Here is a 25,486-nt window from a genome sequence, read left to right on the forward strand (position 1 = left end):
GGGATGGGAGACAGTCAATTGTAGTGCTGCTATAACCCTAAGAAGAACGATTACCTATGAACATCCACAGACCACACAAGTTTGTTTCTTCGAAACAGTTCAGGGAATAGCCCCCTTTTTGTTGCTTCATTCAGCACTCTTGCAGCCCTTTCTTTCTGGCCTAACCACCAAAGTGCTTCTATAAGAGTGTTGTAGAACCTCATGCTCAAACCACATCCTTCTGACTTGAGTTTGTCAAAGACATATTCAACCATCTGCCAATTATTTTCATCATCAAAATCTCCATGAATCATTCGGCCAATAATTTGGTGCATATCGGAAGTCTTGTTTGTCATCACGTCATTCAATAATTCACGGGCCATATCCCACCTAATAGAAGAATTTTAAGACAGCATATAAGAACATTGGAAGAAAAAGGAAAGAAGGAAAGATCTTCTTTGTTACACCAGTCATGCACAAATTCACAAGAATGCATCCACCAACTTTAAGAGCATCCAAACATCAACTACCAAATTAGACTAGAACCTGCTCAATTACATGGCGTAATGTATGGTAGAAGCCAACAAATAAAGTTTCTCCAAATATTGAGCAATGCAAGTACAAAATGCACAAATCCTGAGGCAGTATAAAAAAACAGTTAAAAGAAGAAACACTATGAAATTTATGGAAAAGAAGTTGGATTCCTCAATCAGGTGATAGACTAGTTCGGTCAGTGCACACAACTAATAAATCAGTTCAACTCCTGTGCATTTGCAAATTGTAGAAATTGAGTATTTCCACCTAATACCTTAAGAAGTACAGTCATACAAGAAGCTATAGCACATGTTACCATTCTCAAAAAAAAAGAAAGAGGCTATATCCCAGAAAATTGAAAGACAGCATAAAAATGAGTTTTTCCAATTATCTAAACCATTTCTAGGCACCAATGTGATTAATAGAATAATATCAAATTTTAAAATGTGAAGAATCAGCTGATAGGAAATTAAAGTCCAACCTCTCACTTTTTGCGTAAATTGCCAGCATCATACAGCAGCAAATGATGCTAGGCTGAATGCCCAGTGATTTAATTTCCTGAAACTGCTCCTCACTTTCGTCAACTAGGCCTGCAAAGCAATAAACACTCAAAACTGCCTCAAGTGTTCGCTCATCTGGATCACATCTTGCCTTTTCCATCTCAACATAAGCTTTTATAGCTTCTTCGAACTGACCTCCCTGTCTATAACCTTCAATCAAACCATTAAAAGAGTCCCTATTCCGGGGAACTCCAACCTCACCCATTCTAAACCATATTGCTTCAGATTCTTTGTAAAGTCCCCCTTTAGCAAATGTATGGATCAGAGAATTGAAAGTCTCCACCATTGGCCTGCTTCCTACCTCATTCATCGTATTAAAGGCGACAACTGCTTCCTCATACAGCGCCGCCTGTCCATAAGCTTCAATTACAGCAGTATACACTTTAGAGCTAGGCACCAGGCCTTGTCCATTCATATGTAGCAGAATCCTCTTCGCATCTTCGTGAAGCCCTCCCTTTCCACAGGCATATATCAACCCTTCATAAGTCTCCATATTTGGTTCTACCTTCTCTTCAACCATATCATGGAACAATGTTACCACCTCCTTAAAGTAACCACCTTCACCAAAGACCTGGATGAGAATATTGTATGTATCCGCATCTGGCTCTGTATTACTCGTTTTCATCTCAAGGAAAAGCTCCCTAACCTGATCATATCTCCCATTTTTCCCATATAAATTCAACAGAATACTATAAGTCTCTGCATTAGCCACACATCCAGCTGCCTGCATTTGCCTAAATACATCCATAGCCTCTTTCATAGACCCCAAATGTGCATAAGCCTCCAATAAGACATTATATGAGGTAACCTCGGGAGATGTACCTCCAGCTTCCATTTCCATGAGCAATTCTGAGACCTTTTCCAATTTCCCCAGTTTCCCAAAAGTCTCCACCAAATAACTGTATGTAGTTACATCAGGCAAAACCCCAGCCTCGTTCATCGTCCTAAAAACCATCTCTGCCTCATCTTCTAATTCTCTACTTGAACAAGCACTAAGCAAAGTATTGTACGTAACTAAATCCGGTTGAATACCCTCATGTCGCATTTCAGCAAATAGACCTAATAAACCCTCCCATTCATACCCACCTCGAGCACAAGAGTTAATAACTGTATTATAAGTCAAAATACTAGGAACTATATTTTCTTGTTTCATTTTTTCAAGGAGTTGAAGAGAAGTTTCATATTGCCCATTGCGGCCATAAGCATTAATAATAGCAGTGTAAGAGAATACCGTTCGTGCCACACTATGAGTAGACATTTCATCGAATATCTCAAAGGCTTTATCAAGAAGGCCTTCACGGCCTAAAATTCCAATCATTAGTGTGTAAATATGCTCATTAGGCTTACACCATATCTGGCGCTGCATATACTTGAATAGGCGAAGGGAACGCTGCCAGTCCCCACGGGCAGCAAATTCCTTGAACACTAGGGAGAAGTCAGAGAGAGAAAGCTTGTTTTTGAAAGTATCCAAGCACCGGGCAATACTACCACGTGGCGGAAGGCTTGAAAGCTTGTTGATTAGGGTTTCAACGTCATAGCTGTACTTTCCTTTCTCAACTGTAACCGTTGGGTTACCTAAGATAAGATCTTTCGGCTTGGCTCTAACGGCTACCGTTAGCAGAAGGCGTCGGTGAAATCCGGGGAGCTTGTAGTAGTTTGGGATTTTGGTCGGAAATAGGAAACGATGAGAGGGAGGTACTGGGGTAAGGACTTGGGAGAAAGTATTGTATGAAAGGGACATATTTGGTCAATCTCACATGTGTCGCCCCTATATCACTGAACAAATAAACCGGCGCCGGAATGGAGAGCGGTGAAGTGGCAGAGCACGGTGGAGCTCAGAGAAATGGCAGAAAAAGGAGCTAAGGTTTAAGCTTTAAGCTGGGGTTATACAAGGAAAGAAGAAGAAGAAGTTGGAGAAGGACACGTGGATAATGGACGCTATGGATAATAATGAAAAAAAATAACTGTAATATTTATTATTTTCCTTTTTTTCTTCTTTTTAATTTAACTCGCATTTTGGGTGGGCTAAATATGAAAACAAGAAGAAAAAAAAGTTGTAAAATTTAGTTTCTTCATAATAAATTGAAATCTCTAATAAATTATTCAAATATTTCTTCATAAAAAACACATAGTTTCTTCAAACACTTGTACAATTATATATCTATTTTCTTATAATCATGTGTCGAATGTTTTTCTTTTGAGCCGAGAGTCTATCAACAATCTACATGTAGATTAACCCGAGGGATTAGACTGGACGTGTTTGTTGTGTGTGTGTTTGCAACTCCCCCCATAAGTTCTCCTCTCTTTTTTCTTTTGCTGTGAATGAAAAAACTGGAAAATGTAACTTGACTTTGACAACATGAGTTCCCCATAAGAATATAATTTGATAATATTAAAAACAACTTGTCTAACTCGCTACAATTGGTTTTTGTTAGACCTGATGATTCTATTACTGCACAACATATTGATGCTAGGAATTCCAAGTCCAAAAATATTGTGGATTAGTCGTTAAGCTTTCCTGCATTTGCTACCATTGTAACTGTGCTATAGAGTTATATAACTGAGCAGCTTCACCAAAATCAGCTTGCAGCGAATGACTTACCACAGCATTCCATATTCATGGTTATGAGTGTGTCGAGGCCCTGGACATCCTAGAGCCATAACCATTTTTTGAGGTTCAGGTAGCACGGTAGGCAGGCTCCAGGAGATGGGAGTTCAGTTGTGATGAAATTGACCAGCCCACAAGTCATGTAAACAACTCAGGAAATGACCACATTACGAACTTGGCAAAAGTGTCAGACTCCAAGAACTCTATATGAGCAGCCCTTCCAATGATCGTATTCAAGTTCCTTCCTTGCAATGTTGTGTCAAAGTTGACATCACACCTCATGAATACTCGATGCTCCGATGACTGAGCACGTATCTGGTCCAAGCATTCATTCAGCATCTCCAGAAATACTTTGCCCTTTTTTGAGCTGTCCCCTGAAGATGCTTGACACATCTCGATTCTTGCAGAATGATATGGAACATAACCATCCTGAAAAGACAGAATCAGCCATCATGCAATGAGATTGGAAAAAAAAAGAAAGGGCAGGGATGATAAGAAACACAATAATCTCAAAGAACTGCATGTCCCATTTGAGACAGTTCGTTCAAGCAGTGCAATGGTAACACCAGTTCTATTGACCAAACAGATGCACCTTAGAATCACCAAATATGCTTCATTTACAGTGTTTTTCTCAATTAGTTTTTCACGAGCAAAGTACACTTAACGGTGGCATGGACGACAACTACACATTAAAATATTCACTTTTCAAGACGAATGAGAAGGTACAAGTCTCAGTGAAAAGAGACTATGCAACATAATCTAATTAAAACAAGGTGTACAGTTGAGACTAGCAACATGCAAAACATGCTCCGAATAACGTACCACATAAGAAGCTCAGGGAGATAGTAACAAAAATGTGGAATTACAAGATTGGTGATTAAAATTGCAACTAGAAATGTGGTTAGCATTAACGAGTTAACGACTTATGGCATAGAAATGTGCTTCTCTTTCTTTTTCAGTTAAAAGGTTTAACCAGACTGGAAGACATTAACACTAATACCCTGCATGCAAGATATTCCTTCCTATAGAACTAAGGGTTCTCAATACCAATGAGGGTTGTGAACTAAAATATTCAATGAACTATCTTATACTGCACATAAGGGGTTTCATGATACCACATTTTATGGTAAATACAGCGCATAAGATGACCTAACCAATAATACAAGAAATAGAACATAATGCCAAGCATTCATACAGCAGTGAGTTCACACAAAAATTATCTTTAGGGAAGTTACAAACTCTTCTAGGAATGAGAGGCAGTGAAGCCATATCGACGTATTGGGTGTTTCAAAGATTTCATTTTCATGTCTTGGTCCACCTAGAACCATATGAAGAAATGAAATAAAAGATAAAGCAGTTCTGGAAGTTATTCAAGTACGTACAAATCCAGGTCTTTAATAGTTTTATGCCATTCCAGGTCTCTTTTGTGTTCCAATCAATAGATCTTGTGATGTGTGTTTAAAGTTGCAGGTTTCCCTATATTATAGAAAGAATGAATGCACTTCATGACATTTCAGAAATCTATTCTCTGCACAAGATCTGCCATAAGAGCACCATACTCTTGGTTCAAGTCTAGAATGCCATACGAATGCAAGGGCCATGGATCATTTGAGCTTTCTATCTTAGTAACCAATAGATAAGATTTTTCACAGAAAATTATGTTTCACTTAGAAATTCCCAGTGCAATCCAAACACTATGTATGTTGCTTAAAAGACTCGACAAATGACTTTTACCGATCACAGCTGAAAAGAAACTCAACTTCTCTTCCCCTTTAAAAAAAAGTCTTTCTTTTGAGCCTGAAAATTATTGTTCAACATTTTTTTTTGAAAATGGTAACGATGTATTATATCACAAAAGTACATGGGTTGTACTCAAACCTTATATACAGATGCACTCTAGACACTCCTACTCTATTTCTATATTGAGTCTAGAACATCAACTATAGAGACAGTGTCATTTGAGTATAATTGATTACACCAAAAACATAACAACAAAATGCAGTTTAGTTTAACATCCTGCACACTATTTTCTATGCCTTCAAAACATCTGGAATTCCTTTCTTTCCAGATTGCCCACCATATTGAAGCAGGGATAATTCTCCATCTAGTTCTGTCTTTTGCAAGGGCACCTGCCTCCTCCCAGCTGTACAAGGCCTCAGTAACTCTCCTAGGCATAGTCCAGGATATGCCTTTAAGGCTCAAGAAAATCCTCCAAAGCTGCCGGGTGTATTTGCAGTGTAGAAATAGATGGTCTACAAGTAGCATTTCATATTGATTGTATCCTCCCAAACCTCCAACACACCTCATCTTTACCTCCTCCTCCCATAGTATTAGTCTATATTATATACAAATGCTTTTAGTATAGTATATTTTGCTAAGTACTATACACAAGAAAATAAGTTACAAATCCACTTATTTCCTGGAAAACTATTTCCTTCATACCAAACACACCCGAAATGTTGAATTTGGGATGTATGAGATGGATCCAAATAGAGTGAGATGGATATAAAGTATTCATACTCCAAGTTCAACTAGTTAGGGAATATGGTGGAGTTGATTGAAGTGTGGTGATTACTTGATTTTTAGTTGGATATTCACAGTCATATTATCATATATTAATTAAAAAAACCAAGTCTTTTTATGCTAAGAATGAATTGCTATCGTCATTGGACTTCTCAACTTTTCTTCTTCGCATAGGTGGTTCCATTCTTGGACAAATTGCGTTAGTTTGAATGCTTCAAACAACAAATTCATTGGAACATATTAAATGGAGTCATATTGGGAGTTAGGTGGTCTTAACTCTTAAGTGTCTGTATGAAGCAAAATAACACCTTTCGATAGTTTTAGGAAAATATTGAGCAGCTTCTTTGATGATTGAGTTCATTTATGTATTGTTTCCCACCCGACTAAAAAATTTCTTAGCACAATTCCTTTCCTTTTGCGGATGCCTGATACATTTACATTTTTCAAAATTAACCAAGAAATTTTCGAGCCTAATGGTGCACGTTTCAAAACTCGGTAGATAGCCTAATCACATCACGCGTTGCAGTCGCACCACTAGGCCAAATAGATTGAATATAATGCAAATTCCATACATTATAATTCTTTGATTGAAGAACATCAATTCCCATACAGAGATCACTTCTCAAACCAAATTGTCTCATGATAATACACTCAATTTCAGTTCTATTATATTCTGGACGACACGCATAAAATACTGAAGAGAAAAAAGATCCAATGAGTTTGTATTCTATAATCAGAAGGAACCATCGCGAGAAAGTAAAAAAAAAAAAAGGAAGCCAGCAAAAGAATATGAATAATACCTGAGGTGAAGATAACAAAATAATATTCTTGAAATTCTCCAAGGACCTTTGCTGGAAAAGACGCAATTAGGAGTGTTAGTACTCTTGCTAATAATCACAGCTCCTGTTACATTATTTTTTTTAGATTGATAAGAGCCTAGTACTGAATATTTGAAATATCTTTTCGAGCTACCAAATTTAAAAGAACCGATAACAACAATAATTTTGGGATGGAGGTGTAGTTTTTTTTTTTCTTTTGATAGAGGCAGAGTTAATTGATTGAATAAGAAAGATAACCACAAGCCCATCATAATAACGGAAAGTAGATATTCCATCTGGAATTCATGACTAAGACTGATCAATCTTCTTCCCACCCTTAACTAGCCATGAATTCCAACAAAAAAAAAATTGAAAAGAAATGAATTGGTGAAGCAGTCATTTAGGCCGCAGCACCAATACCTCAACAAAAATTAATACTACTATACCATGTAGTACCTTGCAAAGTTTGTACAAGAATGTGTTCCGGAGATCGGGGTCATCTGTAAATGTAAGCTGATGTATGCATGGTGTGCCCTTGAGCTTCTTCAAGAGCCACAACCCAGAATTGAACAAAGAATTTGAACTGTACAGGTAACCTAGATGTGGACCAGATACAGAAACATACGTGTGAAGGAATCTGAGATATGGTTCCATGATGCTCTCTGCAAAGGAAGCACAAAGTCTAAGAAACTTTGAAAAGTTATTTGAAGAAAACAGATGAGATTACAGAGTACAAACCTGTTAAAGCTGTTCTTAATATGATGTTCCCAATGGAATGTCCAACAAAGCTTAGCTTAATAGTCTTCAAATTTCCAGATCTCGAGGCTTTGTCCATCTTCTTTTTTATGAAAGAAGTTACTTCTTGTGCCAGCCTTAAGCCCATTTCTCTAAAGTCTCCCGCTGTTTTTTCTTCATTAACTTCTGACATAAGAAACTCCATCTTGGGATCTATTAAAAGCCACTGGTTTCGAACAAGGCGCAAGTCTAAATGATGTCCCTGCAATAAATGCTCTCATCTTAGAGTTAGAAAGGATTATAAGCAAAATAATCAATAAAAACAGTTCATCACACCACAGGTGCAGTACAAACATAATGAAGTGCATTCTGTGATCCTAGCAAACCCTGAAGTCCCTCATCCGTGTATCATGATAAAGACTGCATAGTAAAGACTTGGTATCAGAATGCCCTGTATATCTGGCACAGTTTATTCAGCATGTCAACCTTTCCTCTTGCATTGCCATTCATGAGGACAGAGTCTAGTTACAAGAAGATTTCAAGAACAACAAGCGTCATGCTCGAATACAGGCATTTGGTTCGAGCGTAAACATCCAGAAGATAACTTAGCAGGGTATGTTGTTGTTGTTGTACTTGGATCAAATTGTAACATAGAGTTGAATGCTAAGTTGCTCGGACTCGGGTGCGGGTATCCGAGACGGATGCGAATCCGAGAGTCGGATTCGGCAAAATTTAAATTTTAAGATTCGGGGGTGCGAATCTGAGTATGGATACGGGTGCGGGGATACGGCTAATTGGTATACATGGTATATATAATATAAGGTGTAATATATTATATATACATGGTATAATTGCTTATTATTTTTAGCGTACCTCGAAAAATAAATTATATCAATAACAATAATAATAATATATCTAGTATAATCAAATAAGTGAATATATATATATATATATAAAAAATATCATTAAAAATATTTATGAAATATATTTAATAATGAATTGCATATTTTGGTATAATTACATACAAAATACTCAAAAGGAGTATAATTTTGTTAAAGAAAAGAGAGAATATAATAAACATTAAAAGTATTAATTTATTTTATAAATAATAAAGGACACACTTAACCTTTAGTTTTCTTTTTCAAGAAAAGTTGAAAAGTTGAAAAGACTTTACTTTTTCAAAAAAATAAAAAAGCTGTACTTCATGTACTTTTTCAAGAAAAAGCTCCTCTTTCTTCTTCTCTTTACTTTTCCAATGAAGAAAAAACTCCTCCTCTTTCTTCTTCTTTTTACTTTTTCAAGCTTCTTACAGCTCCGCCGCCTCTCTGAGGAGGTCGCCGGAAACTGATCTCCTTTTCCCCAAATTTTTTTCTCGGCTCTGGTCAAAGTGTCCGGATCGGATTGACCGAATCCGACACGCACCCCGCACCCGCACCCGCACCAGTGTCGCGTCGAGACGGGTTCGCCTTCAAAAATGAAGAGTCCGCGCAACATAGGTTACAGGAATACAGGAGTGTAATTCTCCTGTTGTAGCTGTTGGGGAAATTGGAGGGAGAATAACAATAATGATTTCATGTGAATGAAAAAAACAATATTGAATAGACAAGTATGTTGGGTTTTAAGATGAGGAACTAGAGGTGCTTTCTGACAGAGGAAGACAATTACAAGGACATATGCAGGAAACAAATAACAGGATTATTAATCTATTTGATGCTGAGGAATGAGGATGATAAACTTGCCTGGAATCCATGGACAAAAACCACAATCTTCAAAACACGGCCATTTTGACAAGGGGTTGTGCCATGAATCTTTTTTGTGCCTTTAGAATGTGTCTCAACTAGCAGGCTATTTGCATCTTTTGGCTCCCGGTGGTTGAAGTATGAATTTCCACTTGTTGACCGCAAAGGTGCATTAACAACACGCTCTACAATTACAATTGGGATGCGTGATGGATCTCCAAATATATGCATGTCTTGGATAGATCGACTGTTGATCTGCAATGCACCAATTTTAATTCATCAATCCATCACAGTAAAGATAACTACACCGAGAATAATATGTTAGATTGTACTAACCCTCATTTGCGCAATACTTCTTCTGTGAAGATCAGCTCTCATAGCTGCAGTCTGTGCAGGCTGCACAGAGCAGAATGACAACTCAAGTTCAATACTACACTAAAATATATAGAATGATTCTCATCTTTAACAACTCAGACTTTGTCACACTACAGAGATAAAGTTCAAAAAGAAACGACAATAATTATAGCAAATCAGAAGTGTAGATATGCTTACATCCTCCGATATCTTCCGCAGGACAGGTGCTCTCCCACGGGAACCATGGTAAGAAGAGCTATCAATGTCACTACTTATGTATTGGTGAGGCATTTCAACTTTAGAATGAACCATCCATATTGACCATTCAGCTCTTCGATCAGTAGCCCATTGCTCACGCAGAAAATCCATAATTGATGTCTTATGAGTCCTAAAGGAAAATCAAGAACCAGTTTAAGATCCCAAGAAACAGCAGTACAGCACTAACCATAGATGACGAACCCTAGATACAAATTATATTTATGCGTGATCTTGTGCATGGATAGACTAATTGAGGTGCATAATGCATTGACTGGTACCTAAAGCATAAAATGAGGTAGTCGTCTTTCTTTTTCGGTGTACTAAATACATATTATTTACTCAAATGATGTACTAATCAGTAAAGTCTGAGGGGCAAAATAACATAAGCTCACTGACTACAAATAGTGCAAATGTAAAGGTAAACAAACCTGTGAAACCTCATAAACATACTCCATAAGAAATAGACTTGGTCACCAAGGGAATGATACAACTGGAGTAATTCATCCTTGGATTGAGACTGGAGAACTCCATCTTCTAGTTTCTGATTAAGAATATAAAGAGTGAGAATTAATAAGGTATAGAAGGTGGTCCTTTGTCAGTCCCAACTCCCAAGTTAACATCTAACTTATTACATAGGAACATCCAAAAAGGATGGCACTTTGTGAAAAGGGAAGTTATAAATACAAACATACAACTAAATTCGAAGCAACGCACAGTCAAAGTGGGATATACAACTAAATTCGAAGCAACGCACAGTCAAAGTGGGATATACAACTAAATTCGAAGCAACGCACAGTCAAAGTGGGATATACAACTAAATTCGAAGCAACGCACAGTCAAAGTGGGATATACAACTAAATTCGAAGCAACGCACAGTCAAAGTGGGATATACAACTAAATTCGAAGCAACGCACAGTCAAAGTGGGATATACAACTAAATTCGAAGCAACGCACAGTCAAAGTGGGATATACAACTAAATTCGAAGCAACGCACAGTCAAAGTGGGATATACAACTAAATTCGAAGCAACGCACAGTCAAAGTGGGATATACAACTAAATTCGAAGCAACGCACAGTCAAAGTGGGATATACAACTAAATTCGAAGCAACGCACAGTCAAAGTGGGATATACAACTAAATTCGAAGCAACGCACAGTCAAAGTGGGATATACAACTAAATTCGAAGCAACGCACAGTCAAAGTGGGATATACAACTAAATTCGAAGCAACGCACAGTCAAAGTGGGATATACAACTAAATTCGAAGCAACGCACAGTCAAAGTGGGATATACAACTAAATTCGAAGCAACGCACAGTCAAAGTGGGATATACAACTAAATTCGAAGCAACGCACAGTCAAAGTGGGATATACAACTAAATTCGAAGCAACGCACAGTCAAAGTGGGATATACAACTAAATTCGAAGCAACGCACAGTCAAAGTGGGATATACAACTAAATTCGAAGCAACGCACAGTCAAAGTGGGATATACAACTAAATTCGAAGCAACGCACAGTCAAAGTGGGATATACAACTAAATTCGAAGCAACGCACAGTCAAAGTGGGATATACAACTAAATTCGAAGCAACGCACAGTCAAAGTGGGATATTAAGTCTTACTTTTAGAAAGCAAAGTTGGATATTAAATTTTAAGATGCACCAAGATCAATATTAATGTAATGAAAATCAGAAAAAGTTTCTGCAGTAAAAGAGGAAATACAAAAATACAACTGAATTCATAGCGCACAGTCAAAGTGGAATATTGAATCTATTTTTTTGGAAAGCAAACTTGGATATTAGATTTTGAGAGGCACCAAGATCAACATTAATGTAATGAAAATCAGAAAAAGTTTCAGCAGTATGAGGATAAGACCTTGGTGTCATTCAGTATCTTGCTTGGCACTTCTCTTGCAGCCTTATCATTCATCAAGTCTGTGGCTGCACTTGCAGAAAATTGGGACGCTTGTTTATCACCAAACTTGGAAGTAAAATCAGTAAAATCGATAGACTGATTTATAGCCTTGCTAATTTTTTCTAGCTCCTCGAGAAGTAGGTCTCGTGCACTTGAAAGGGCTTTAATAAGCATTTCCTGATACAAGATATGATATGAAAATACTGGAGAAACGCATAATAAGAATGACAAGGCAAATGAATCTAAGATGTCACACATGCTCGAGAAAAGATATTCCCTCCATTTATGCGGCAAGGTTTGCATTGGTACAGAGTTTAAGAAAGAAAGGAAGACTTTTGAAACATGTGGTTATAAACATGCTATTAACTTTTTTTTACTTGATAAAAAAAACATGTCATAACATTTGTGTAGCCAGAAAACTTTTAAACTTGTGATCTTAACATTCCATAATAATTGTGTGAAAGATGGAAAATTCAAGTTCGATTGTTTCCATAATATATAGAAAGTTTTCATTCTTTTTAGAAAGGATTAAAATGGAAATGTTGTCACATAAACTGGAACGGAGAGAGTGCATGATTCTGTCACGAATTTTTCCTCTTTGTATTAGGAAAACAAGCATATCAAACCATTTTATCTTTTAAAACAAATCGTTCTTTTTCATAATCAAAGAAATCCCCGAGGGCCGGTGGCCACAGTTCAAAACTCAATGGGTAATGGGTCCACTAAAGAATCTTAGTGTTGTTATTGAGTTCTTTAGTGATGCACCGCTGAAACATAAAGTCATTTAACTTTCAGTCCTTCAAATTTGATATGATACTAAACTTAATTCATATGTGAAAATCCTAGACTGATTTCTTTTCCTACAAACTTGTAGTGCATCACCACATTTCTATACTTCTTTTTTTTTTTTTTACAGTGGTGGCCGGGTCAGTTTACATGCACCACAACATCGGGTATCTTCTACCTCCCTACCTCCTATCAGCATAGGTACCACAGGTACCAAATAACTCTTTCCATCAAGGCTTAAATAGATGGAAGCAAATCACCTAGTATTTTATTTTTTTGCATCGTCAAGATCTGAACATGAGACCTCATGGTTCTAATCTTTCTTCATTGACCACCAGGACACACCCTAGGGTGCCCTTTATTTCTATTTTATCTTGAAATTATACCCATTGCCAGATGTGCCATCACTACTGTTGTGTCTACTTACTGAAATTCATTGAAAAGCAAGAAGCATAAACAGCAGAATATTCAAGGAACCCATGAATATTTTCTGTTTGGATACCATGATTTCTTAATACAGTTCAAATGGAAAGCAGAATAATTGAAGAGTAAGCAAGAGACGGTCATACACTTGGAGAAAACTAATAAATCATGATCCTTGACTCTTAAAATGATCCATGATCACAAAATCAATGGAGCAAATTACAAGATGATCCTCCTTACATTTCACCAACACACTGGTATATCTACCTTACTTAAAAAGTTAAACCAAATAAATTGTGAAAGACAGGTGAAGGAGTCAGAAATCTAAAGTCAGGAAGAGCACATACTTGTTTTCCCTGATTGTAATCTTCATTATCATTATCTTCATCCACACGAGGGTCACTGAAAAGGTCCATTGTAAATGTAGTTATTATCATCTTATAATAATAAAATTAAGCAGCAGCCACATGAAACAGATACAACTCTGGTATGATCTCAATATATACTCAATTTAACAGAAAAGGATTGGAATCTTTGACAAACCTTGGTACCTTCTTTGAGGAAGTGTAGACACCACTTTTCAAAAGGCTGATGTGCACACTCACATCGACCAGTACTGCATGAAAAACATCAAAATGTACAGGACAATAAGAGTGCAACCCTAGAAGAGCTTTGGATGGAAGACGAAATTCATGGACTGCAGCAGGAGAAGCATCCAAGGAATCCAGTAGACTAGTCCTGCATTATACAGTTATTTATCAGGAATGCAAAGTATATTTGCATTTTTATGTTTATTAGAAATAACATTATTGTTTTGTGAATTATTTCTTGATGCAACTGCAGAAAAGCACAGTTCAAAAAATCAACTAACCCATTCTCCAATATAGGTGCATAGAAAAGCTCAAATTTCAGAATGACACCAGATGTCGATGGGCCCTGATAATTTTTACATATTAGTAGGTGAGATTAAGATATGGAAAGATATAACGGTTCCAGATAACCTATATGCCTGAAATGTTTGAACAATGTGGACACATACTTCAATTGAACCAACCGACCTTGTTGCTTCATTGTTATAACAAGAACAAAGCCCACATAGATACACCTTTGATGGGTGAATGTGGGGGGAGAAGGTGGGAGGGAAGAAATTTACAGATGAGGCTAAGTTCAAGAGAGATCACCTCATGTATGTTCAGAGATAAGTTGAAGGAGACCATCATGGAGAGAAGAATATCCTGCCTTGCATATTTGATTCGGAAAGGCTGTGTGGAGAAACTATGATCTGTATCATCAATTCTCCATACACCATATACATCTTCGGAACCCAAATCAGGAGCTGCAACCCAAACAAAGGTATTACTCACCAGACAACAGTTCTCCCATGACTGCAAAAGCTATATCATATTATCAATGGTATGCTTTCTATGTGTGTTCATGAAAGGGCATATGCAAACATGTATTTCCGTTGCTTTTCTCTCTTCATCTAAGAATTAAGTAATTAACTATAATTGAGGACAAAAGGCCCTACCCATTCAAAACACAGGTCGTTACCCATCAAAAAGAAAGGAGAAAGAACGAAAAGGATAAATAACCTGGTTTATTCTAACTCATTTTCCTCCCTTCTCAAATTAAGATCTCTTTTCAGAGAGCTCATCTGATCATTTCCCTTCTTCTTAAGAGAGTTGAAGACAAGATTACGACCATTAAGTGTTTACTTTACAAATGTCTAGTGAAAACAGCAAGAAGAAACAGATTAAAAAGATAAGTGCAAAAAATGTTAGTTAAGTTTTTCAAAACAGCAATCAATCATGAGTATATACATGAAATGCCAAAAAAAGTCACATTTAGTCCACTAACCTGATCAAATCTAAGAAATCTGTACTTATCCAGACAGCTCACAATAGGAACTCATTTAGCAGCACAGTGATTGACTTAAGGTTGGGCATATTCTAGGATGCTTAAATGCAGAATTATTTTGAAAATAATAATGACCATCAACTTTCAGAAAGAATGTCAATGTCACGAGAACGAAGAAACATGTATAAGAGTCCAAGTATGAGAACAAGATCTAGGAGTGTCATCGAACAGGTTCATTAATTATTGTCTCTAGAACCTTGTAAAGGACTATAGAGGTTAGACTAACAAGTAAACAAACTTTCTTGACATAGAGAAAGTTATTCATGCCTTCACATGCTTAAAAAGGATGTATCATTTTTTGTGAAGTTAAAAAGGATAGATAAATCATAACCATGACAGCCATCAATTATATTCATTACTGAAAGGGAACAGAGAGTTCTGATTTCTCCAAAAGGAGAATGGGCTTGTGCGTATTATCTTGGTGGATTGAAATATTCATTTTTTGAGAATCATATTCAATTATGATAGACTAGTGCACTATACAACCTATGACCTCTATCTTCCTTTTAATTAGTTTTTGCAGTATTTTTTTGTTTGATTAGGTAAGTGGTATTAATAACAGCGTCAAGAAGATGCAAGAATTACAAGATATGGCATTTGAGCTTACAAAAAAATCCCTGGCAAACTATACAAACTATCTAAGCCAGAACTAGCCAAAACTAGTGAGTCAGTAAAATCCTGAAGTTGTTCTGCATTAACAGCATACAAGTTGGACCAACTAAACAAATTTGCAATGCACCTAGCCTTCAAAATGCCTAAAGCAGTTGACTCTCCATCAAAACATCTCTAGTTCCTCTACGATTATATCCTCTGAAACAATGTGCAATGACCAAAACTGCTTTCTACGATTGTAAAATTTGTTCTCAGCAATGAAGCAATAAAATAAAAATCAAATGCACATAACATCAGAAAGATATCATAGCACATAAAAACTACCACATCAGTTTCTGATCTTGCATAGCTTATTCATAGTAATGGGACTTTAAGAATTTCAGAATATTGATTCCTCCACTTTTTCCTCAAAGATGATATTTTTCTCACTTCTACATCCCACTATACTTGACTGCAATATTCGAAGGTACCCTTCTTTTAGAAGCCAGCTGTATGCTTTGACCGTTTCGCCATATTCTAGAAATTTACCTTCATATTGGATGACTCTGGATGGAGTTCCTAATACCCCATTATCACCATTTTCCCATCTCATTGTAATCTTAATCTGGTACCATCTACATATTTCGCAAAAATTGTAAGGAAACAGAAGTACAATAGTCAAATTACCAAAGGAGTAAGATAAAGAACTATGAAACATGATGCCCACATACCCTTGCTGGAACAAATCAAGATTGTGAAACCGGTGAATGTAGATGGAAATCTCATGCACAGCCTCCAACATTGGTTGTTTAGGCTTTCTATGCTCAGACTTTGACTCGTAATAGGACTTGAGTAGTTGCAATTGTTGCTGCTTTGACAGTGGCGAAAGAGGCACAGGCCGCACATCAGCACTGTGCAGCCTCTTAGGGGTTACTGGTGTTCCTTTATTTAGACCAGCTATCATCCATCGAAGGCGCCGTAATATAACAGACATCTATTGAAATATCTAAAAATTTGCATCCCTCTAACTCCCTTCACCCAAGTATTAGCCCAATATATTTCCAATCAGAAACAAGATTATAACAAATGAAGATCTCAAAAAGTGACTCGTAAATTCACTTGTGGAAAAGCTAATCTTGCTCCTGTATTGTCTAGCAACAAAGACCTTCACAGCGGATCCCTGTGTATAGAAACATTATTTGTCAAAACTTAAAAACTCCTTCATCAAACCTAATAACCTACTAGGTGAAAGTTTTGATAAGCAAACCGCAGGCTTTTTAATAAGGAAAATTAGCAGCAAGTTCATACTATCCGACATCAGAGAATATAGAGCTTGCCATCTTAAAAACTTCATAGTATTATAGGCTAGAGATCCAAAAGGTTAAAGCAAAGACATTTATTATGAGGCACATAGAAAAGTTAGAAAGCTATCCACATCTACAACCCCAAGATAATAAAAGCAAATTGAAGTGTACAACCACCATACATCAAATATTTACTGACAGGCACAGCTGTTATGCTGAAAAAAAATACAAAAATTGGACCTTGAACCTCACTAATGCTGAATACAAAATTTCTGAAAACCCCACTAAAACCCCTTGAACCTCATCTTATTCTGATGCAAAGTCTCTATCTTTGTACAAGAAACAAGAATGAGATTAGAAAGTAAGACAACAAGTTAACTAAAATCACTTTGATCAATCCCCACGAGAAAAAAAAAAAAGGTTTCAACAACATAAGCCAAATCCAAAATACCCCTCCATTCAACTCAAGAAAAAAAAAAAACACAACTTCACAGGTTTTATTAGCAAAATCGAAAATACCAAAAAAAAAAATCAACTCGATGCAGAAGTACGAATCAACTTAACAATGCGAATACAAAAAAATCAAAAACAAGAAAAACCCACCTACAGACACTGATCCAATTAACGTTTTGATAAACAAGGAAGAAACACCTAAAATGTAAGTTTCTTGTTTCTTGTTTTCTCTTTTTCTTTTCAGCAACAAACGTGGAATAACTAAGTCAACGGTGCTTGAGCTGTAAAAAATGCTTGCAGCTTGTGAGATAATTAGTGACGGTAGCGCGCGGCGGCGGAGGTGGTTGATTACGGCGGCGATGGGTGTCCGGAGTCAGAAAGCGTGGAAAAAAGGAACAACAGATGTGAACGAGAAACGTGTTTGGGGGACAAGAACTTCGTTTTTTCCTAAATATTGAACTTGAAAAACAGCTAGTAATTCCCAATGACACCTGTAGATTTTATCAAATGACAACTTTACCCCTATGAAATGAGCTAAATTAGGTTTATTTTGTTCCTGAATGAGTAATTTCACATCTTTTTTCAATAATGCGTTTTAAGCGAAAGTTAAATATCTTAGCGGTGGAAAATCTGAACCCTCGAAATAGGAGCATTAAAGATTCACCATTAAACCACTTCATTAAAAACAGTAGTTTTGTTTCTTGTCTTTTGTCTAGAGAATAAATAATTTCATTAATACTTATAACTTTCAACACAAAATATATTCCTATAATGATGATATTGTAATGAATATGTACCTTGCTCATATAAATTGTGTGTTAGTATAGGTTATGATAAAATATGTTTAGAAACATGTATAAATAAAATAAATTGATGGTATAGATTAACGTATTTCAGTATGTATTTTTTTACGCACATAATTTTTAGTGTTTAAAATGAATTAGAAGTGTAATCTTAATGGACAAAGGAAAAAAATCATGATTATCATATTACATAAAAATGAATAAGGCTACTTCAAATTTTATTAATTCTATTGTTTAACAGATTTGAAATACTTCGAAAATGTTTTTGCTAAAAGTAATATTTGATCACTTTCACTTGCAAATTCTGAAAAGCTAATTAATTTTGTTATATGTCCAAGTTGATTTGAAATGAAAAATCATTGTTACTATATATTATATATAAAAAAGAATAATCAGAACAATTTTTAATTAAAATTATTAAAAAATCATAATAAATATACACTTGTGATTCAACTCCCTTTCTTTTTTTAATAGAATGATTCAACTTCTTTTCTTTTCACTAGAATCATTCGACTCTAAAACTTAAAGTTGATAGACAAATGTGATGAAGGGAAATATATAAAAAGTGTACATATAAAACTTTAGTTATGCTCATTTTAGTTACTCTATTAATTTACACAAGCTTTAAAGCTATTAACTTAAACAAGTTTTATGCAATTCTAAATCTTTACTAACCACATTTTAAAGTCATCATATTTATAGGTTTTTGGACAAGTTCTTGAAAGGTCAAAGGGTATTTTTTTTCTTTTCAAAAAATATTATTTTTAAAAAAAGTGAGATATTTAATTAAATTTTTGAGAACAAATAATTTGCGGAGTAGCAAAAGCTATTTTCACAAGCTAAAAGAAAGTACTTCAAAAATATTTTTAAAAACATATATTTAGAAACACTTTTTGAAAGTTTGATAAAATATTAATCAATGTCCAAAAGTTTTTTTTCCAATTCATTAGTTAAACACAAAATAATTCTCACAAAAAGTACTTATTTAAGAAAACAATAATGACATAATCATGAAATCATAAAAAGACTTTATTGGCACTTTTTAAAGAAAATACTCTTCACGATAAATTGATAAACTAGACTTTTTTAATCTTTATGTTTTATTTTTTTCATATAATTTCTAATAAAAAGATGGTCATGATGGGTGGGTCAGGGAAAGAAAATGTTGTTGTAAGAACTATGAGGGGTTGTTTGGCACAAAAATAAATAACATATGGATTAGTAACGCACAAATTAGTAGTGCAACGTATTTTTATCAAGTGTTTGGTTCATTATTTCCCACCTCATCTTGTGTTTAGATTAAATTTACAAAAAAAAATCCAAATACCCCTTGAATTATTATAAGATTCTTTTATTTTATGTAATCGGGTTAAGGTAGATAACTTTCAAACGCTATGATTTTTTTATGGTCTTCTAACTAGTTGGGAGAAGAACAATTTTGTTGCCATGTTTGCTATTTTCTCACTTGAATTACTTGAGAGTAAATAGTGATCATCTTAATTAATTAATCACTCACAAAACGTCAATTTTCAAATTAAAAAAGATAGGCCAACTACTTTTAAAACCCAAAAGATGGTAAACAATAGTCAAATCGAATAAATCATCTATGTTTACACATAAAAATTGTAAGTTGTTGTTTTAAAAATGTATGCAATTTTATAAATTGTTCAAAATACAAATAATCAGAAACCACGTATATATATCAACAAATATTACATTCAATTAAGATCACAAAGATCACGTGTCAACGTGTTTGCCTTTTCAATTAGTAAATGTTAAACAACTCACATTTCAATATTATATTGATTTGTATTGCATTTATTTAGCAACAAACAACTCTCTCTAAATAATAATATTTGTAAGCTAATTTATTTAAATAAATCTATAGTACAAATATAAAACATAAAATCAAGAAAATAAACAAATAAGTTGAGAGATATTTTTGTCTTTACATAGATTAATTCCATAGTATTAAATCTTATCTACTATTTACTAATACCACCGTATGAAAGATATTAGTAATACATCCTACAATATCATATAAGGTGTATAACTAATCAATGGATTAATATTGATTAGTTATAGATAGACTCAAAATTTCTATCAAACATAATACGTACTAAATATTCCTCTATCTCTAATTACTTGTCCACTTTTCATTTTTTAGTTGTCTCTAATTACTTGTCCATTTGACAAATCAAGAAAGGACAATTTTTTTTTACCTATTATACCCTCAATTAATTACTTTGAAAAATGTAAAACTTATTGAAAATCTTAAGTTTTTAATAGGGTAAAATGGTAAACTCACTATGTCAACCATTGTTTTCTTAATAGGTGTGTCAATTCAAAAGTGGACAAGTAATTAGGGACAGAGGGAATAATACCATACATGGACTATTTCACTTAATACTTCCTACGACCAGGGGCGGAGCTACATGGAGCGAATGGGGTTCATTTGAACCCCTTCGTCGGAAAATTACATTATATATATATGATCAATTTACCGATTTATGTGTATATATTTAATAATGAACCCCATCAGCATAAGCTAAAGACTTGATTAGTGATAAAGTAGGTTCAAGATTCAACCAACTCTTCTCGGCTTCGCTAGTTTGAGTTCAGATAGCCTCCTTTTTTTAATCACATTTTAGCTTGCTCCGTGCTTATTTATTTTTTAAACCGCTCAATAATTTATTTTGTATCCGCCACTGTCTACGACCCCTCAATGGATATGTGTGTGTTCGTGGACGATCGTGTGGAAACCATATCGTCTCTTGCACTATATATGAGTTATGTGTCAATTTTATTTAGTATTTAAACTTACATTCATTAATAGTGCAATAAAAAATTTACATTAAAACTGTAATTTAGGACATTATTGAAGGTGATTTTTCATATTCTCATATTCTCATCTATGATAACTGAAAATAGAAAAAAATCCTATAAAATAAATGGATTTTTAATCACTTTTAAATATTTAATAAATAAATTAAAAATATTATCCAAACATAATTTTAGGAGACATTATTGAGTGTGGGGTGGGGCCTGTGAGTGTGGTGGTGGTGGTAGAGGAGGTTGGGGCTGTGGGGTGGCCTAAGCTTTAAAAATTGTTCTTTTTTTTATTCAGTTGTGTTTATATATTGCTTCATTTATTATTTGATTGACTTTTGTATTTGACAGACGTCTTTAAAAAAATTGGAAGTCTATCAAATTTTATTTTATTTATCCTACATAAGATAAAAATAATACTTACATATATCACACTCTCTTCAAATTTAATTTGTGGGTCCACATACTGATATATTGTTGTTGTTATTATTTGATTGATTTAAATTTCAAACTCTTTCCTCGTTTTTTAACCAAAGACTCTTGTCTTCTTGAAGTTTGACGAGATATATAAAGAAGTTTCGATAAGTTAATAATTTTTTTATTCTTCTTTACTAGTTTTTGATATATATATTTTTAATTTACTTATCCATTTTATCAAACTCATTTTTTTAATATTATCCTAATCACTGGACAATTACATAAAATATAAATAATCAAATTATAAAATATCATTTAATAAATTTCGTAATATAAATTCTTAATAAACAATTTTAAAGAAAAGTATCAAAGTTAATAGAGGATAAAGGAAAAAGAAAAAGAAAAAAAAAATGGAGTAGCAGGTCAATTACTTTTATTCAAGTCATGTTATTAATGATCGAACCACCAATCATCAATATATATTGCTTTTTTGTTTCAATTTATTTGTCTTATATTTTTTTAGTCAATTTTGAAAATAATGTCTCTTTCCTTCTTTATTTTTTTAATGATTTTTTAATTATAAACGTCTACATAATATGTTCAATACTATAAGATTAATTTTTTTTAATACATTTCACTTATTTTTAGTTTAATATTATAAGATTTATTTATTAATTTGTTTATTTAAACTCAACATCAAATTTAATTAAACAAATAAATTAAAGTACAAAGGTCAACTAATTGTTGATAGGACCTATACACTCCATCTGGAAACAAGTCACACTCCTGCATAGTAAATCCGTAACTAACTTTCACAAGTGAAAACAACACAGTGTATGTTTGAACTTTGAAGTGTTTGAGAACAGTTTTTTAAAGGATAAAATAACATAAATTTTACTAGTTTAGAGTTTGATTATATATATTTTTTGTGAGTTTTTAAAATTATTATTCGTGTCAAATTTTGATATCTAAATACATATATCAGATGCATTTAGATACATATATTTCAGATTAATGGGGTAAAAAACGAATGTAATTTATTCCATATACAACGTATATAAGTGAATTTACATGTATGACTCTCTTGCTCGTCTCTTTCTTCTCTCTTTCGCCTCTCTCCTATGTATTTATACGTCAGAATGTATATGATATTACAGATACATGTATATAGTGTGATTCACGTGTATTTGAGATACACAAACTTTTCGCTCGCTCGTCTCTCTCCGCTCTCACTCGCATCTCTCCCTATGTATTTTATATTTCAGAATGTATCTGATAACAAGAATACATGTATTTAGGTCTATCTAACTTGAAATCTTATATAAATTTATTAATTAATGTGATAATAAATAATTATTTCAAACTATAAGAATAATTAGTAAATATAATAGAAAAATTTGTGTAATTGGATAAATTTTTCTTTTTTTTTAAAGTATGACATAAGATGGAGCATTTAACTTACCACGGGATATGAGATATAAGTCTTGAGGCGTAAGTCCCACAAATATTACCAACAAAGGTTGTGACTTGTGGTGAAGTGATATGAACTCTTTCATCCTTATCTAGAGACTCGGGCTTAAGTCCTCTTGAATATAGAGTCGCTTTTGTTAAAAAACATTTTGTCCCTTAGAGTAGAATTTTCCGTACACCGACCGAATCTTTTTAATATTTTAAAAATTAATAGAACTAACCTATAAAAAAACTAAAAATACAAATTAAGGAATGAAAGTGAGGCCATTTTGAGATTTACTTTCCCTCCAAACTTCAACGTCGTGTCTCTAGCCACCACGGATGAACAACCCAATACTACCACGTCATCCAAAACCATGGTGCATAACTAATCGATGGATTAGTATTGATTAGTTATAGATAGACTCAAAAATTTTATCGAACATAATACGTACTCCTTCCGTCCCTATTTAGTTGTCCACTTTAGAAATGACACACAGATTAAGGTAACAATGATTAGCATAAAAAAGTTACAATTTACAATTCCAAAATAAATTAACTCAAGATGACTAATCAATGTTGGGAAGTTCATAAGTTTATTTACTTTATTTAAATAAGGGTATAATAGGAAAAAAATTGTTGTCCTTTCTTGATTTGTCAAAATGGACAACTAAATAGGGACAACTAAAAGAGGAAACATGGACAACTAAATAGGGACGGAGGGAGTAAAAATAGTCCTCTGTCTCTAATTACTTGTCCACTTTTCATTTTTTTTGTTGTCTAGATACTTGTCCATTTTGATAAATCAAGAAAGGACAAATTTTTTTACTTATTATACCCTCAATTAATTACTTTGAAAAATGTAAAACTTATTGAAAATCTTAAGTTTTTAATTCATCAAATTCATAATTAATAGGGTAAAATGGTAAACTCACTATGTCAATCATTGTTTTCTTAATAGGTGTGTCAATTCAAAAGTGGACAAGTAATTAGGGACAGAGGGAATAATACCATACATAGACTATTTCACTTAATACTTCCTACGACCAGGGGCAGAGCTACATGGAGCGAAGAGGGTTCATTTGAACCCCTTCATCGGAAAATTACACTATATATATATGATTGATTTACAGATTTACGTGTATATATTTAAGGGAAAAATGACAAATATACCCCCGAACTATCGTAAATGGTATGCAAATACCCTCAGTCATACTTTTGGGATATTGGTGCCCCTGCCGTCCAAAAACTATAGTATATATACCCTTTATACTAACGGACATACACGTGTCATAATCTTATCCACTGATCCGATATTTATCGACTGATAAAATTGCGTCACGTGTCCCTATTTAGTCTTCCGTTAGAGTGAAGGATATATATGCTCTAGTTTTTTGACAGCAGAGGCACCAATGTCCCAAAAGTATGACGGAGGGTATTTGCATACCATTTACGATAGTTATGGGGGTATATTTGTCTTTTTTCCCTATATTTAATAATGAACCCCATCATCATAAGCTAAAGACTTGGTTTAGTGATAAAGTAGGTTCAAGATTCAACCAACTCTTCTCGGCTTCGCTAGTTCAAGTTCAGATAGCCTCCTTTTTTATCACATTTTAGCTTGCTCCGTGCTTACTCATTTTTGAATCCTTCAATAAAAATTTCTGCATCCGCCACTGTCTACGACCCCTCAATGGATATGTGTGTTCGTGGACGATCGTGTGGAAACCATATCGTCTCTTGCACTACATATAAGTTGGTGTCACTTTTATTTAGTATTTAAACTTACATTCGTTAATAGTGCAATAAAAGATTTACATTAAAAATCTAATTTAGGATGTTATTGAAGGTAATTTTTCATATTCTCATATATGATAACTGAAAATAGAAAAAAAAAATCCTATAAAATAAATAGATTTTTAATCACTTTTAAATATTTAATAAATAAATAAAAAATATTATCCAAACATAATTTTAGGAGACATTATTGAGTGTGGGGGTGGGGCTGTGAGTGTGGTGGTGGTGGTGGTAGAGGAGGTTGGGGCTGTGGGGTGGCCTAAGCTTTAAAATTTGTTTTTTTTTTTATATATTTAGTTGTGTTTATATATATGCTTCATTTATTATTTGATTGACTTATGTATTTGACAGATGTTTTTACCAAAACTGAAAGTCTATCAAATTTTATTTTATTTATCCTACATAAGATAAAAATAGAACTTATATATATCGCAGTCTCTTTAATTTCAATTTGTGAGTCCACATACTGATATGTAGGGGTGTTTACGGTTTGATTTAGGTCGGTTATTGGTCAAAACCAAAACCAAATCAACTTAATCGGTTTTAAAATTATCAAAACCAAACCAAACCAAATATAATAAGTATATATTTATCGGTTTGGTTGTTTTCGGTTTTGGTTTGGTTTGGTTCGGTTATTAACCACACATAAAAATAAAAGAAACAATTCATTCAAAACGTGAAAAAAGTGACAACAATC

The 25,486-nt window shown here is 34.1% G+C and overlaps 2 protein-coding genes across 2 annotated transcripts in view; both read right to left on the reverse strand.

The window, feature by feature from the left end:
- Positions 1-2,969, reverse strand: part of LOC102602805 (pentatricopeptide repeat-containing protein At1g74850, chloroplastic) — a 5,735-nt gene extending 2,766 nt beyond the window's left edge. The window contains exons 1-2 of the mRNA XM_006344926.2: positions 995-2,969; positions 55-369 (exon numbers count right to left, since the gene is read on the reverse strand). Of these exons, the coding sequence (XP_006344988.1) occupies positions 55-369; positions 995-2,814 (2,135 nt within the window). The 5' untranslated portion in view covers positions 2,815-2,969. The remainder of the gene's footprint in view (positions 1-54; positions 370-994) is intronic.
- A 429-nt stretch (positions 2,970-3,398) lies between these two features.
- On the reverse strand, positions 3,399-17,924 carry LOC102603142 (protein FAM135B-like). Its single transcript, XM_006344927.2, has 16 exons — positions 17,645-17,924; positions 16,469-16,917; positions 16,287-16,372; positions 14,411-14,565; positions 14,101-14,165; positions 13,773-13,967; positions 13,577-13,631; positions 11,982-12,197; positions 10,537-10,649; positions 10,049-10,238; positions 9,833-9,892; positions 9,497-9,751; positions 7,761-8,019; positions 7,479-7,684; positions 7,005-7,055; positions 3,399-4,110 (listed from the first exon to the last, which is right to left on the reverse strand). Exons 2-16 carry the CDS (start codon positions 16,729-16,731, stop codon positions 3,820-3,822), a joined length of 2,460 nt encoding a protein of 819 aa, XP_006344989.1. The 5' UTR covers positions 16,732-16,917; positions 17,645-17,924; the 3' UTR covers positions 3,399-3,819.
- Positions 17,925-25,486: the final 7,562 nt, after the last annotated feature.

The sequence above is a fragment of the Solanum tuberosum genome, unplaced genomic scaffold (assembly GCF_000226075.1).
Source record: "Solanum tuberosum cultivar DM 1-3 516 R44 unplaced genomic scaffold, SolTub_3.0 scf00062, whole genome shotgun sequence".
Classification (NCBI taxonomy): Eukaryota; Viridiplantae; Streptophyta; class Magnoliopsida; order Solanales; family Solanaceae; genus Solanum; species Solanum tuberosum.